The sequence below is a fragment of the Notolabrus celidotus genome, chromosome 11 (assembly GCF_009762535.1).
Source record: "Notolabrus celidotus isolate fNotCel1 chromosome 11, fNotCel1.pri, whole genome shotgun sequence".
Lineage (NCBI taxonomy): Eukaryota > Metazoa > Chordata > Actinopteri > Labriformes > Labridae > Notolabrus > Notolabrus celidotus.
The window spans coordinates 15320767-15336663 of record NC_048282.1 but is presented as its reverse complement, the minus strand read 5'-3'; the positions used below and the strand labels follow the sequence as shown (position 1 = coordinate 15336663).

The window sequence follows — 15897 nt, the reverse complement described above, 5'->3', positions numbered from 1 at the left end:
TTCACACCAGTGTTGTAGTCAAGCCACCAAACCTAGCATCTGAGTTGAGTCACAAGTCCTCAGTGTTCATGACTGTGTCGAATCCAAATCACCAAAGATTAATACAAGATGAAGTTTGGGTGGAGTCCCTATTGCCTGAGGATGTATAAGGGGGTATTTTGTGTGTAAATGCTTATGGTTGCAGTCTTAATTGGGAGACACACTTATTGATTTTGCTGCAATGAGATCTCTGCAGGTGTATTACAAACCCACAAAACACTACGACCCACCCACAGTTTAGCAGAATTTTAACCGACCAAATATCCTGGACCTTTTGAATGAGTCATTTCAGAGGCTAGCCTTATCATTAGCTTGCTAACAGTAATATAATCAACAGCCCAAGTAGGCTCACTACAGCAAGCTCACTTGCTCTTCTCAGTGCACCCTGGACAGATGTCTGTTAAAGTTTGGAGTTTATCCTGGCTTCTCCTCAATGTCTTGGTGATAGTTATATATTTTGAACATACTACTCTTTTTGTTTGCATTTGCTGCTCAGAACTTTGAAAACAAAACACATGACTCGTGGCACGCTTTTGTCATCCTGGCAGAAGCTGTTGCTGGGCGTGATGCAGGTGAACACGTGCCAGCTCTACTCCAGTCTGATCAATTATTAGGGCTTTACACAGAAAGAAAAATAAAAAAAACTTACAAAAACAATGAAACAATTTCTATCAAAAAATAAACCCAAGTCTGACTCAAGTCATCAGTGCAAGTTGAGTCTTGGAAATCAGGACTCAATTTGAACTTGAGTCTTGGATTGGAGTCCTTCAACACTGCTGCACCCTCTATTAATTCTATATATCATAACACTGCAGATTCTTCTTTTTTTATCACACAGACCCAAGTAAGACTCTTCTTAACCCAGAAGATGGTTTTCAGAATATCTGTTGGGTAAAAATTATTAATTTGACATGCAACAGTGGAAGCTAAATTATCTACCAAGACTCATGTGTTGGGTCTTAAAAGCATCTGATGTGTTAAAATATGATTAACGATAGGAAAAAATTGTCACTGAAGTTCAGGATAAATTCAAATTAGTTAAATAAGTATAAAAACTGTTAATTGTAGCCTTTTTTTTTAGCTGACTCTGTTTTTTGAGAGCACAGACAACCCAACTTGTGTCATTCTGGTTCAAATAAGGAACTAACCCGTACTCACTATCCTGTATCAACCACACGGTAATGTCTGAAGTGCCAGCCCCGTCTAGACAGACCACTATGACTTGGGTTACAGTGACTCTGTAACATCCAGTCTGAATCCTCTCTCGGCCTGTGAGGAATGAATAACGACATGTCCTCAGGCCTGCCCCTGCTCTGCATATCTGCTCATTCATCTGAACCGCTCATTAAAGGGTAATTACCTGTAATTAGTGAATCATGTCGCTTTAATGAAGATGTTGAAAGCTGTTTGAGCCAGACGGGTTGGCCTTAATTCTGAGTGATGTTCAAGATTAGCTGCAGACAGGAATTCAATAAAGGCGGACATATTAATGAAATATTAGCTTTTTTTGTTGGCCGTGCATAGCTGGCTTGTGTTATGTTTATATTGCACATTCATTTACAATTCCAGCAGCGTCAACACCTGGCTCTGGAGGGCAAGGACGTGTTGCTGTATCAGAGGAGGCTAATAGGCACAATGATGATGAAGCTGTGTGTGTCTAAATACTTCTGTGTGTGTGTATGTGGTGCTTTCTCTAATGTATGCTGTGCGGAGCGTGTGTGTGTGTTCCCTGGCGGCGTGGTGAGTGTTTAATCTGGCCCGGTGGCGTGCCGTTGGCCCGGCTAATCACAGTGTGTCTGTAGGAGTGCGCTGAGCCAGGGGAGCACGCCGTCGCTAACAGCGCCTGACAGACTCATTAGAGAGACCTGGCACTGAGCTAGCAAGGCACACACACTCACACACACACACACATACAGACAAAGCCACACTCAAACACACTGAAACACATGCAGTGGGAAAAGCACTCAGGCTCAACTACACACACATTTGGAAAAGTTCACACACTTAAACACCTCTTTTTTTGACAGTTTTGCACACACACACTCATTCATATAATCATCAGCAGACAAGAACGCTCTCCCTTTCTCTATCTCTCTCCATCTCTCTCTCTGTCACACACACATACAAGCACACATGCGCTCGGGCTCGTTGCTCCACATGTGAGAACAAGGCATGCGGTGACCCCTTGCAGTTGCAGCCCAAACACAGACAAGAGCCAAGAGAGCATTTGCGAAAAACAGGAGGAGGAGGAGGAAGAGGGGGGAGATGGAGGGTGGGAAAAAAGGAGAGGAGGCAAAAAGGAGTGGAGAGACGGGATGCAGTAACACTTTCACCCATTCAAATGGTGTGTTTACTCAGGCAAATGACATTTTCAAGGCCAATTACCTACAGTCAGGAGATCACCTGCACCCTATTGAAAACCTTGATGGTGTAAAACATTTTATTACTGAATGAATTTAATGTGAGATATGTTGATGTGAGGGCTCCATATCCTACTTGAGGCAAAACTTTCCTCCTCATTTCAAAGTGTGAAAATTGAAGTAGAAAAGTGTTAATTTCACAGGATTGTGTAGAATGACATTTAGCAAAGTTGGACAAAGTACTTTGACAAATTACTTAAGACTTGCCTGCCTTGCTCTCACAGCGAGGTTAATTGCGGCTCAGCTGCAGCAGAGCCAAGTGGAAACATTAGGTTCGGCTGAATAACAGGTGAATGCAAAGCAGGTCAATATGTAGTCAAGTGTGGGCCTGCCAGCTGTTCACTCCCTCTGCTCTGCCACCACCACACAATAGTGACACACACACACACACACACACACACACACACACACACACACACACACACACACACACACACACACACACACACACACACACACACACACACACACACACACGTGTTCAAGCTTTCCACAGAAGAAACAACAGGGGCAGACTATACTTGTAAACAAAGAGAGCAGAAATCTGTTCTGTTTTTCTCTTGTTTATACAGTTCAGCAGAGTAAATCATTCATAAAATTATGAATTTTTGTTAATTAGAAACTTAAATCACTCGAAGATAAGTCTAAAAGAGTCATGTTTTAATCAAACAAGAGTAGAGGACCCAGGTTCAGACATACGTTTATTTAACAAAAAGGCCTAAAGGCAAAACAGAAAGTCTAATTTTCAAGAAAACCATTCCAAAAAAGTCCCACAGAGTTATTTATTAACTTGAGTGTAATAAAAACACGGGTGTAAACTAAAAGAGGGAAGCTACACAAGGTAGGAAGTAGAACATGATATGACAACTAACCAGATAAAACGGGTAATAATAAAAACTCAAGAACATTATTTGAATACACAAAAGGCAAACAGAGAAACAAGGGTAGTGACAAAATAAATCTGAAAACACTAAAAACTTGTGAACATCAGTGAAAATACACAAACACCTAAATACGTCATACTACCTTGCTTGATGCTGTAGTTTCTCATGAATGCACCAAAAAGTAACACTGAAATATAGACCCCTGCACTCTGGTCTCAAATCATGGTACACTTTTTTGGCCTTGTGGGATTCAAGGTGTGGTCTAAGCACTGGTGTATTTACCAATAAGTTGCTTATGAAGATGTAGAATAGACATGGAGGAAAAACCATCTTGATTGTGATTATGTATTTAAAAGAAATTCCAATATTTTACTCTCCATTTATCTCTGATTGAGGGGGAATGTTGCCTTTGGTTAGTTAATGTTACCTAACATAGCTCTAGCTGATAGCTAACTTTATCTGGCACTAGATTTGCTGCTGGAGAGGGACCACACAGCTGGATTGAAGCAACTGTTCTCTATCAGTGTATCTCTGTTAGCAAGCTTTTTAAAGCTCTTAATCATTATTTTATTAAAACTTATTTTGTTTGGAGAGAAAAGTATAGCTAACACCTTTATCTCAAAGATTACAATTTCCAACAAATGGTGCGCCTTAAAGCGTCAGACAAGTTTGAGAAGTTGTAAAGTATTGTGTGTAGAAGTAAGTCCACTCACACGTTGTTGGTTTTGGTCTACTCATTGGACTGTTGACCCCCCAAAAAATATCAAGTAACACCTGCCTTGTGTTTAACACTTGAAAAACACTGCAAACACCTACAGAAATATCGTAAGAAAGATCCTACACAAAAGTATGCCTCAGTGTATGACAAGAAGTTTTACTGTATATTCTGCTGCCAATTCTGCCAGGTGTCTCTCTCCCGTTCTACTTTTTTTCCTCTCCCTGTTCTCAGCCACTCTTCTATCTCTCTTTCATACACTAAACTCCTTGTCAAGATTTTTAATCTAAGGTGGTAGCTGTAACTGGAACAAGTTTTGCTGACGACCTTGTTTCACCAAAAAGCCAACTCAAACTGTCTTTAATTTCCACTATCATACCACGTACCCGGCCAAATCTCCATCCTCTCTCTCTCTGTTTCTCTCTCTCTCTCTGTTTCTCTCTGTTCAGAGTACAATAGATGTTTTGCTCTCTGCTCTCTTCCATTCTCTCTCTCTCACTCTTCTCCAGCACAAGGCTATGACATTGAGGGAATGTGATGTGATGTATTGTAGTGAATAATGTATTCTGCAAGGATTGTACAGAGCGCATAGAGCAGATGGCAGCAGGTTGATCTCAATGTGTGTGTATGTGTGTGTGTGTGTTTAATGATGATGGTGTGTATATGTGTGAAGTGTGTGTCTGTGTCTGTGTGTGTGTGTGTGCACTCACCCAGAATGGGGGAGGGGACGGAGTTGAAGAAGGGAGGGAGGTAGAGTGGGGGTTGGTGTGTATGTGTGTCTACGTGAGCCTCCTTTGTGAGATAAAACATGCAAATGGTGGATTATTTTAATGCATTTTTTTCTAGAGCCCTGAGCCTTAATCCCTAAAGCAGCTGAAATGAAAATAGTATATGTTTTCTTTCAAACTCTCTTCCTCCCTGAGAGGAATTTACCACTACCAGCTGTCTAGGAACAGAATCCTTTGCACTTAAATTTCTCTCTGGTGTAGTTACAGCCAAAGACGGATGATTACATCCGGATAGCACTGAATAGACTAAAGCTTGTCTGTTATGAAGAGGACGGATAAGGGTTTTGAATTTTTTCAGATTGAATGACGATAACAATGTGGAGTTTAAAAATGGAGCCAAATGCTTTGTTACTTTAAGTGGACTGCATATAGGCAATATGTGAATATGTGAACACTTGCTCACGTCCGCAAACACACCTAGAGTCAAATGAAACGCTAAATTATCTGAGTGCAGCTTGTATTACATTAATGCTATGTGCTAACATGTTGAGTTCATTGTTCATATCTGATATATAGTCTATAATATGTCAAAACAATGCAGAGGTATTGAAAAACAATGACCTCTGCATTTTGACTTTCTTTTGTCTTTTTTCTCATTTAAAAATGTGAAGAACCGTGTCTCGTTTTCTTGGTAAATAATGAAGTTAAATGATTTTTTTTTCTGGGTTTGTGTTTTCACTTTTGGATGGAGATAAATAGAAGCATAATGAGCAGTGGCTAAAGCACTTAAGCGCACACACACTTTTTTTCCGCAGTGTGAATTTGCCCCCTATAGCTGAAGGTAACAGATGGCAGAATCTATTTACATCCACTTAGGTGATGAGTTTACTTATACTTAAGGTTATTCCACAGTTTTCTTCACTTTTATATACTTTGGTTGAAATATACAGGCAGCCTTGGGGTAGCAATCACACTGTTTATCACAAAAGTTAAGGACTTCATTATTTGCACATTTTTTTCTGTGTGTACTATACCTCGCTCTTCAGGCTTATTTTCATCCTTTTCCAACCTGTTGGTATGGTGTGATACCCCACACTCTGCTCTTAGGCTGCCTTCTTCCCATGAAGTCTCATCAGCTATGTGGCAACAACAAGATATTCTAGGTGGCATGTAGAGCAGCAAAGTGTAAAGGCTGTTGGATGCCTGGCAACTGGCCTGTAGTACTGATACAGAGGCTAGACACCACAACCACAATAACAGCAAACACCCTGTATTTGTATCCTCCTACACCATAGATGCAAAAACAGGAAAAGTCAAGAACCTTGTTGTCAATTTGTCTTTGAACAATTTGTATCTATTATATATTTGAAGAGTTCTTATCGTTTTCCAGGCTGAATCTGAGCTGATGGAACAGTAGAGAGAGAGGAAAGCTCGTACACTCTGTCTCTCTCAGATCAGGGACAGTAAGCATAATTGAGTAAATGTATTTAAATATTGGAGCGAGCTGATTCAGCCTCTCTGGGATGGTTGATATTGTACTTAGGAAGAATATTGCCCGGGGCATTTCATTAGCAGTAAATAATTGAGAGGCTCAGATAGTGCTAAGGTGAAATGTGTTATTATTTTATGTAGTTTGTGTTCCTCGGGCTCTTCAGTTTAAGATTATTAAAAATGCACAAGCCTCCCCACAAATTACTCACTGGAAAGACTCACAATGGGCGCTAATGACTAACTATCTATCTCCTATTGTTTTCTAGCTCTGTAAAAGTGTTTGCTGCACCAATATCAGTTCTATCACTGCTTTTGGTCTTTTATATGGCGAATGATGAGTTTGTACCCTCATGCCTTTCACAATTTTTACTCGTTTCACTTGAGGTAATTAAGGCACATTGGCTATTAAAGTAGGATACATTCAATTTGTGAAATAAATACATAAAGCAATAACTCTCATTTAAGTTTGGAAGGCTTGCAGTTTAGTTTACAATGAAGGAGTGTGGAGAATGTAATGGAGCTGTTAGCAAATATTTAGCTAAAGAGCGAGGGCTTAAGTTATACATAGGTTAAACAACAGCAGTCTTTGGATGTCGCATTGGCAAACCAATAAATCTTCCTCATGTCCGTGCTGAGCGCACCTGCAACTGTTTATTCAACCTCAGATGGACTCATGCAAATGCTGTTTGTTTGGAATAATTTGCATCAACAAAGTTTTTATATGCAGAAACCTTTCCTTTGAACCTGTCTGCTTCTTTGTATTATGTTTGCACAGTTGAACTCTTATCTGTTCAAAATTCTCACTTTTGTATGTTGGTTTTCCGGTGATGCAACTTAAAGGCCACTGAGGTTTTATTTAACATCTTCTACGCCCACACATCACCACGTGACAACCAAGAAATGGGGGAGCATCTGAAGCTCTGTTCACAAGACTGGATGCACCGTAATAGCATTATGTGTTTAGCCCATGGTTTGTGGTTTAGGTACTAGAGGTGTTTGTCCATAAGTAGTCAACGGTTGTGCATCATTGTTCTTTGTTTGGTAAGATTCTCACATTTGCGGTTGGAGAGTTTTTTTTATCCCCCCAGCAGAGTGGCTCTTTTGGTGTTAATGTTAAAGTTTCCATCTGAACTGTCATTTAGTCTGCTTGTCCCTGAGTCAGAGTGAAATGTTGAACAAAATGTATTACTAACATTCTCAGATGATGAACCCTGATGGCTTTAGTCATTCCCTGAGTACTACCAGATGGTGAAAAGTTCACTTTTCATTTAGCTTATAACAGGATAACTTTTAGTCTAATTTCAAAAAGCCTCGTCACAAAATATCCCCAAACTGCTTCTTTACAGAGGATGGACGCTTTGCCACTCCAAAGCTTTACTGCACTATGTGCCCCAAGAATGTTTTAACCACTTAAACATGTTGTTTTCTGGTGTGAAATGAGCATCTCAGCTTTATTTTGCTTTTAATCAGGCTAAAGTTTATGGGATGTGCACTTTGATAATGTGAGCTGATGTTGCCAGGTCATATTCATATCATAAACTGTGTTGTACCTTGAGTAGTTGTACCAATAATAGCTGTCAGCTATATGTAATGTACATACAGACAGGGTAAATCCAACCGTTGCTCATTTGGTCTCCAGGAACTTGGCTCAGTGCCAGCGTTCAGCCCCACTGTCTTGTCAGGGGTTTGTGTATGTTGCTTGTCAGCTTGTATAAGAGAGTTTGGAGGTGGGCATGGAGAGGAGGCGTGTTCGGGGTGGAGGGGATGTCAGCTCATTAACCTCCATTCTTTCCCTAGCATGGCACTGTGTAGAGTTACTGTGTGAGTCTCATGTCATTACTCCTCCCCCTGCACGCGTGTGCTGGGCATGAAGGGAAGAGCAGAGCAACCGTGGAATGGGAGAAGCGGAAAAGGTTCACTGGGGAGGGGGGGCCACTTGACATGTTCCTTTACAAATGCCCTGCTTGTATCTCACAAACTAAAGCCCCGCCGTCTCGTTTCCTTCCCCACTTTTGTCTTCTCTGTCTCTCCTCTTTCTCTCCATGCTGTCTCTCTCTCTCTAAACACAGGCCCGGTACAGTGTGGCTGAACGAGGGGTTAGGCTTCACACTGCTGGCCCCCCAGGCATCAATCCAGCTAGGAAAAGACTGCCCACTGCTGTGGTGAGATACAGTAGCAAAGCCTCCCATTTCTGAAACCTGTTCTCTTTGTGCTTGCCAACTAATTCAGAAAGGTGTACCTCAAGGTACCGCCCTGGGCCCAGTGGCATTTTGGAGGCTCCACTCTCAGGACTTAGTTTTGATGAAATTGCTTACTCTCAGACATACAAATCTCTGCAAGTAAACAAACATTCACAAATCGTGCATGCTCTATAAATATATGTTTGAACACATAGTTCCAAACAGCATGAAAATGTCATAGTTGCATTCAAAAACAGGCCAATTTACTTGATTTACAGAAATGTAAGAGGTATGTGTTTTGAATACGGCCGCATTTGATGTGAGCTACATACATCTCTGTCTTAAGAGTTTGTGTAACTTTTTGTATGCAGAATATTTGACTGCAACATAATTATTTTTCAAGAGAAGAAGCAGAAGTGCAGAAAATAGAGCACATAGATCTTTCTTCAGCATAAATCAGATTAAAACGTTGCAATGTGACTCCCTTTAAGTTGAATATCTTTGGTTTAGCTGATACTGATCATCTCTTTTGAGATGTGTGGCTGATATTGTTGATGATCTTTTTTCAGTGAAGTGTAAAACTAATTGTTTTTGTTTTAATATTTGTATACCGCTTTTATTAGCCATCTGAAAGTCAACAAACCAAAACATCATTATTTTCAGAAGTATTTAACAATTAAAACGCACACATCCTCTGTAACTGTAAATTTTGGACTGCCTGTTGTAGGTCATGCAATGTTTAAAAGAAGAATACTCCATCGGAAATAGATTGATGGGTCCCCTATGCTCATAACAATTTATTTTTGTCACTGCCAAATCTGTCAGACTTCAGCCTTTTTTTCTTCCTCTCCCTTTGCTCTTTCGTACTCTATTCTGTGCAAAGAGAGAGAGCAGTAGATTGCAATAAGATAACCAATTATATGCTAGAGGAAACCTGACTTTTTTTTCCAGCTTCAGCTATCTGATGCTGTGGTGAGCAGAGGCAAAGGGCTGGGGTAATGTGACATTCACTCTGCCCTTTATCGGCTCTCATCACTGTTTACCCCAGTCAGTTAAAAGTGGCTCGTGCTCTGCATCCTGTCCTGCTGCCAGAGAAACCTCACTGACATGTACTCACACAGAAACATGCACATTGTTTCCCATTGTACACACACTACACACACACACTACACACACACACGCACACACACACACACACACACACACACACACACACACGCACACACACACAAACACACACACACACACACACACTTTCACACCAAACCAGAGAATGTAAGTGTCAGGTAGACTGGTGGTATAACTTCTCTCCTAGTAGCGCCTGTGATGTTAAGAATAGCACAACTGTACCTCTTGATACTAGCTGCTAATTGCATGTGATGCTATTGGGCTTCATGCTAGGGAGGTGTTTCCCAACACTGGTTTGCAGGCAGCACGTTGAAGACCACCGTGGCAGGATGAGGGAGTTGTGTGGCTGGCACCTTGGTCTGATATTTTTTTTCTGTTACACCTTTGCACGTGCACTCATGCTTGGCACACTCCGTGTCTATGACCCCTTTTGAATACTGCCCTAGTTACTGCACAGACAGACTGATAATGCTTAATCAAGCCAGAAGTCATGGTTCATCAAACAAGTTGTATAGGCAGAGAAGCTGTGACCAAAAGCTGCACCTGGATGTATTTTACACAAACATAGACTGACATAGACAAACAACACTGATGAAGTTGAACCTGTTACAGCTGATTTGTTTTTGCTAAGTGGGGGCTGCAGAAATAAGTTAAAAAACAGATCATGGAATCGCGACTTAAATTGATTTGACAAAGTTGTTAGCAGAGGACTGCTCACTGATACATCCAACAAGTATAGCGAATATTAACATAGTTGTTAGTCTTCTTCCCTGTCACATGATGAATTTGCTCATAGCCTATAACATTTACTCCCTACGTATTTGTTGTTAACTTAAATTCTACTCAATAAACTAATACCAGGGTCAGACTACATCACTATTTTGTCAGTTATGATGGTCACTTTGTCAGATTAGACTATCATAGAACCTTAACTGACGGACATGACAGACTACACGGTGGTACTCGACCAATTATCACAACCAACGTGATGACGTCAGAAGGAAGAGAGGCTGAGCTAGATGCAAATCGGAAATGCTTACAGTAGTTACTCACTGGGTTGCTGAAGTGCGTTTGCTATTTCTCACCAAGATTTTTTGGGGTTTCAATCTATAGTAGTAGTTCCCTCACCGACAAACCATAGAGGCAGGGATGTTGAAAAAATTATAGAAGGCAAAAAGAAAAATAGAACATGCTAAACTTACTGTCAGGAGGTCATGAGGTGTTCTCGACGTGGCCTTAATGTTGTTCCCTGTGACAAACTACAAAGATTAAAAAAATCGATTTTAGGGGCTGACAGGTCTCAACTAGAGATGGGGAATATTTTTTGTATATTTGTATATTGGTTTATTCGTTCACTTATTAAAAATTGAATAGTTACTTCGAATATTTTCTCATTTTAAAAGTACAATTTTCCATCGTTGTTATCGGTGGGGGTTTGTAATACGGTATTACCGCCAGACGGTAGAGCGTCTTAAAACTGTTTGCAAACCGCATTAGCAAACAGAAGAAGAAGAATGCTAACGCATTAAATAGCAAAAGAAGAAGAAAACATTAGCTACAGTCGCAGCAATTTTCTCTGTTTCTGAATCTCAGTTTCTGAATCTCACACTACTACACATGTATTTCCAGAGACTGAGCATGGCTGTAAAATGTAAACATACACGCCACACTGTGTCACAGAAACACCGATGTAAAGGTTGAGACAGACACTGTCATAGCCCGCTACTAGCAACACCTCGTCCTGCTGCTGGTTAACGTGACTGCCACACAAACGGGCTGTAATGGGACACGTGTGTGTGTGAGGGGGGGGGGGATCATTTGAATTATCGTCGAATAGATGCCAATGATTATCAAATAGTATTTTGGCTTGAAATACCCATCCGTAGTCTTAACACTATACATCTGCTGGATCAGGCTACAATCACGTATAGTCTGATCTTAGCATAAGAAAAATGCTTCTATCTTAGGATTTAGTTTGTCTTCAATACTTGCATCTTAAAGATATTTCATGATATTACGTGGAAAAGATGACTTGGTTATTTGATAAATATAAGAATAAAATTGATATGACCAATAAACAGACGCAATAAAAAAAAACATGATTAATCATGTTGATATGAAAATGCTGTTTAGAAGATACAATTTATCATGAATCCCATTACCTCTTTGATTTCTATCCTATTGTGAACTCCCAAACTCACAGTGAACTTGAGTTCACAGTGGAACCAAAGCCTTATTTAGAACCCCCCACCTGGCCTCACCACACACACCAACACACGCACAACATTTGTGCCTTTCTCCTCAATCTCCCCTCCCATCTCTGCTGTTGACTGTCGCTTCTGTTTTGTGGTTGCTCCAGTGCAACAGAAAGTGGATGAATGAGAGCTTCAGCCTGCCTTTTTATTTTTACACATCACAAGGTATAGGTGGAGCCGGAAGCGGTTGGAACCTTTTTTTTTTTTGTTCTTTTGGGTTCAGGTTTTTCCAAGCCGTTTCTAATGGGGGTGTGTTTTAGTGTTTATCTATATTGTTGTCTTTGTAGAATGCTTTAGACTTTATCACAACAAACTGGCTGATGCTCATTAGATGTGAGCTAAAGGATTGTGCCATCGCTGACAATCAAACTATATATTAATAGAATAGGCTGGAGAGAGAATGTCGAAAGCCTTATAATACTTTTAAAACAGCTCTTTGGTTAAATGCAATGCCTCACAGGTTCATGTCTTGAAGTCTTCCAAATACATACTTGGTTGACACTCGGCCAGCGCATTCAAAACAGTATTCCATCAAAATCCTTCAGTGAGATCTGACATCAGTTCCGCTCTGTGTATGTTGTTAATATCTGATCATGCCGTTTGTGCGGCCCACTGACCGGAGCACACTGTGTCCAGATAAACATAGCCAGGGTTTTGCATATGAAAATGAACCATGCAGCTGATAAAGGTGAGGATACATCAAATGCTGGGCGTTGGTGAATGTGACCCCGGTGTTGCTGCAGCTGAGTGTGCACGTGTATAGTGTGTGTGTGTGTGTGTGTGTGTGTGTGTGTGTGTGTGTGTGTGTGTGTGTGTGTGTGTGTGTGTGTGTGTGTGTGTGTGTGTGTATAGAGTGTGTGTGAAGGATCATACTCTCACACCCAGGAAGAGGCCCTGTTTCCCTTATCTAACGACAACAGAGCATGTGTCGCCATGGCCACAGGCTGCGCTTTTTATGGGCTTTGTGTGTGTGTGTGTGTGTGTGTGTGTGTGTGTGTGTGTGTGTGTGTGTGTGTGTGTGTGTGTGTGTATATATGTGTGCCATATTCATTGTTTGCCCATGTTCATTGTTTGCTTGGGGCGTGGTGCAATACCAGAACTGTTACTTTAGTCTCTCCTCTATCCCTCTCCAATACAACTCTGAGAACTGCTGTAAATTTCTTTCTTTCTTTCTTTCTTTCTTTCTTTCTTTCTTTCTTTCTTTCTTTCTTTCTTTCTTTCTTTCTTTCTTTCTTTCTTTCTTTCTTTCTTTCTTTCTTTCTTTCTTTCTTTCTTTCTTTCTTTCTTTCTTATTTCGTTTGGTTCTATTTTGAACATATTTGCACACAAGTCTGTGTCTAACCGTCTCTGTCTGTCTCCTCCTCTGTCTTTGAACCACTGGTGACAAGTTGGGCGACATCAAAATTCAGAGGCACATTGTCTCAGGTTTAGGTTCGTCGGGTCTCTCCTACAGCTTAATTGAACTGAGGCCGAGAGAGAGAGATGTAAAAAGAGAAATAAAGAGAGCGGGGGGAGATGAGGAAGAAGGGTGCTCAAACAGGCATACATATTGCATGAGCCCCCCCCTCCCACCACCACCACACCCCTTTCTTCACAGAATGGCTGTGTACTGTTCTGGGCTTATTAATTCCGCTTGGTGAGAGAATTATTTTTAGAGAGTTGGTATACTGGCAAAGGCTTTTAAAGTCACAGGTACCACATTCTACTTAAAGTTTCCCTTTTTATATATTGAAAAGTTCTAAAAGTTTGCAGTGGTTCTTCAGTGTGGTACTGTATGTTTTTGTTTGTTAGTTTGTGTCATATTTTTTACAGATGATGCGACAAACTTCTTGAATGTTACATCTTGTCATACTCTGTAGCACAGCACTATCTGGCATGGGATAGATGAGTTACTGTAAGAAAGATGAGGAAAATGAAGGATGATTTTTTTCGTACAGAGAAGTGATGCTGTCACATTGTAAAAATAGTTTTAAGAATTGCCACAGGTAGGAGATTGGCCTCTTTTTAGAGTGGGTATTATGTTAATGTTAATATTTTGGAACATAATTATATCCATGCAGTTTGTGACCACTGCTGCCAAACCAGCCAGTAGTTTATATCACATTTATTTCCCATTTTTAGTTTAACATCCACAGCAAAGATTCACAGTGAGTGAGTGAGTGAGTGAGTGAGTGAGTGAGTGAGTGAGTGAGTGAGTGAGTGAGTGAGTTAGTGAGTGATATTTTGAATGTTAAAAGACATCAGGGTGAGATTTTCAGTCAGAAAACACTACTTACACATGTAAAAAGAGATAAGAGGTAGCACTTTGTCCACACAGTTCTCCACAAGAAAAACCTTAAATCACAGAAGAAAGTAGCAAATTATGGTTAAATCATATTATCTAAAACTTCTTACTTGTACACAAGTACATACTTACCCCAACGCCCAACCTGAATAGTAATGGAGTTGGCTGTCAGCAGGTAAATATTCATATGACTAAGATGCCATATCAAGGTGTTGCGTTGTTTCATGAAATGCTATTTTGTCCCTCTTGGTACAGTGTCTTAGCACAGTGTTGCAGTGTCTTCCTGGTTCTGACACTGCCTTGATAGAAAATAACAAATAACTTTTGAATGGCACATTTCACCCCTAAAAAATCAGAGACTTTTCAGTAGACAATGCAAAATTGATAAGCACTTTGTGTCAAACAGATACAATATCACCAAAGTACCTTGTGTTTGAGCTACTACCCAGGAGCTAAGCATACAGGTGCAACTAATCAGAATGATGTCAGTAGAGGCACAAAGGCCAGCAGAGCACTGCTTGAGGAGTGAAAATTTTCACATACCTGTGGGTATAACTAAACTGAAGAAGTTCACTACAGTGTTTACTAAATGGGTGGCAGATGACTGCTTGGGATTAAAAATATGATTAACTTTTAAAATTCAACAATAATGGCAATAGAAAAATAACCTTTTGACAACCCTGTATTGGAGTTTTTAATATCATATACTGCACATAAAACAGCTAGTTGCTGTGGTATGCATATTTTAAATCAGTATACACTGTTATTGTTATTGAACAAGATAACTGTATTCTACCATCTGGCTTTAAAAGTAAAGAGTAAAGTAAAAATAATGAGGTCGTTTTTCTGACTAATGCAAGGACAGAATACAGGTACACAACACAGTCCATTAGCGCCCCACCCCCTCCACAGACAGATGTTCCCTAGAAGACTTGATGAGGAGCTTAAATGAACTGTCCATCAATCGAAAACAATCTTCAGTGGAGTCAGTAATTTTGCCTCCAATCCTGCCTTCATCTGTGCGCTCAAAGATGAAAAGATCCCAGCATTGTATTGCACCATTAGCACTGTGTAAATATTACATGTTTTCCCTGGATATGCTAGTTAGCATTACTTCCACCTTGTGGCTTCATTATTTTTGAAATGCTCAGCTTTGTCGATGATTGCGAGGCATGACCTAGTTCTGCAACTCTCTCTCTCTCTCTCTCTCTCTCTCTCTCTCTCTCTCTCTCTCTCTCTCTCTCTCTCTCTTTCACTGTCTTTACTTTCTCACTTTTCTTCCTCATTTGCTGGTTCTCCACGTCTTTGTCGTCCTCTCTCAACCACTCCACCTCATTTTCTCCTCACTCTGAATCTGTCTTCTTCTTTCTTTGTCATTTATTCATTGTCTTTCTCCATTCACTGCCTCAGCATCCCCTTCATCCTCTGAGTCTGCCTCTCTGTAACTCTCATCCTCCTTCTCTCTCATGTATGCATTCTTTATTTCTCAATTTGTCTCCCTTCCACATCCTATTATTATTTTCCTCTATTCTTACATTCCCCTCTCTCTCTCTCTACTCCTCCCAGGCTCTCCATCTCTCTTCTCCATGTTTTTATTCCTCTCTCTCAACACCACGTGTGTCACAGAGGGAAACATCGCGAGCAGTGGTCCCTGCTGAACAATTACCATGCAAAGCAATCCAAATAGAGATGTTTGCCGAAAACAACATGTGTGTAATTACTGCTTAATGAGGCCCTTGTCTCAGGCAGAATGCCCAATTAGAGTGCCGATGA

The 15897-nt window shown here is 40.5% G+C and overlaps 1 protein-coding gene across 6 annotated transcripts in view; it reads left to right on the top strand.

The window, feature by feature from the left end:
- LOC117822098 (TOX high mobility group box family member 2-like) overlaps positions 1-15897 on the top strand; it is a 124531-nt gene that overhangs the window by 62869 nt on the left and 45765 nt on the right. For 5 of the 6 annotated variants that reach the window (XM_034696737.1, XM_034696738.1, XM_034696734.1 and 2 more), the window contains one exon: positions 8347-8439. The exons of the other annotated variant lie outside the window; for it this stretch is intronic. In XM_034696737.1, the coding sequence (XP_034552628.1) occupies positions 8347-8439 (93 nt within the window). The remainder of the gene's footprint in view (positions 1-8346; positions 8440-15897) is intronic. 6 annotated transcript variants of the gene reach the window in all.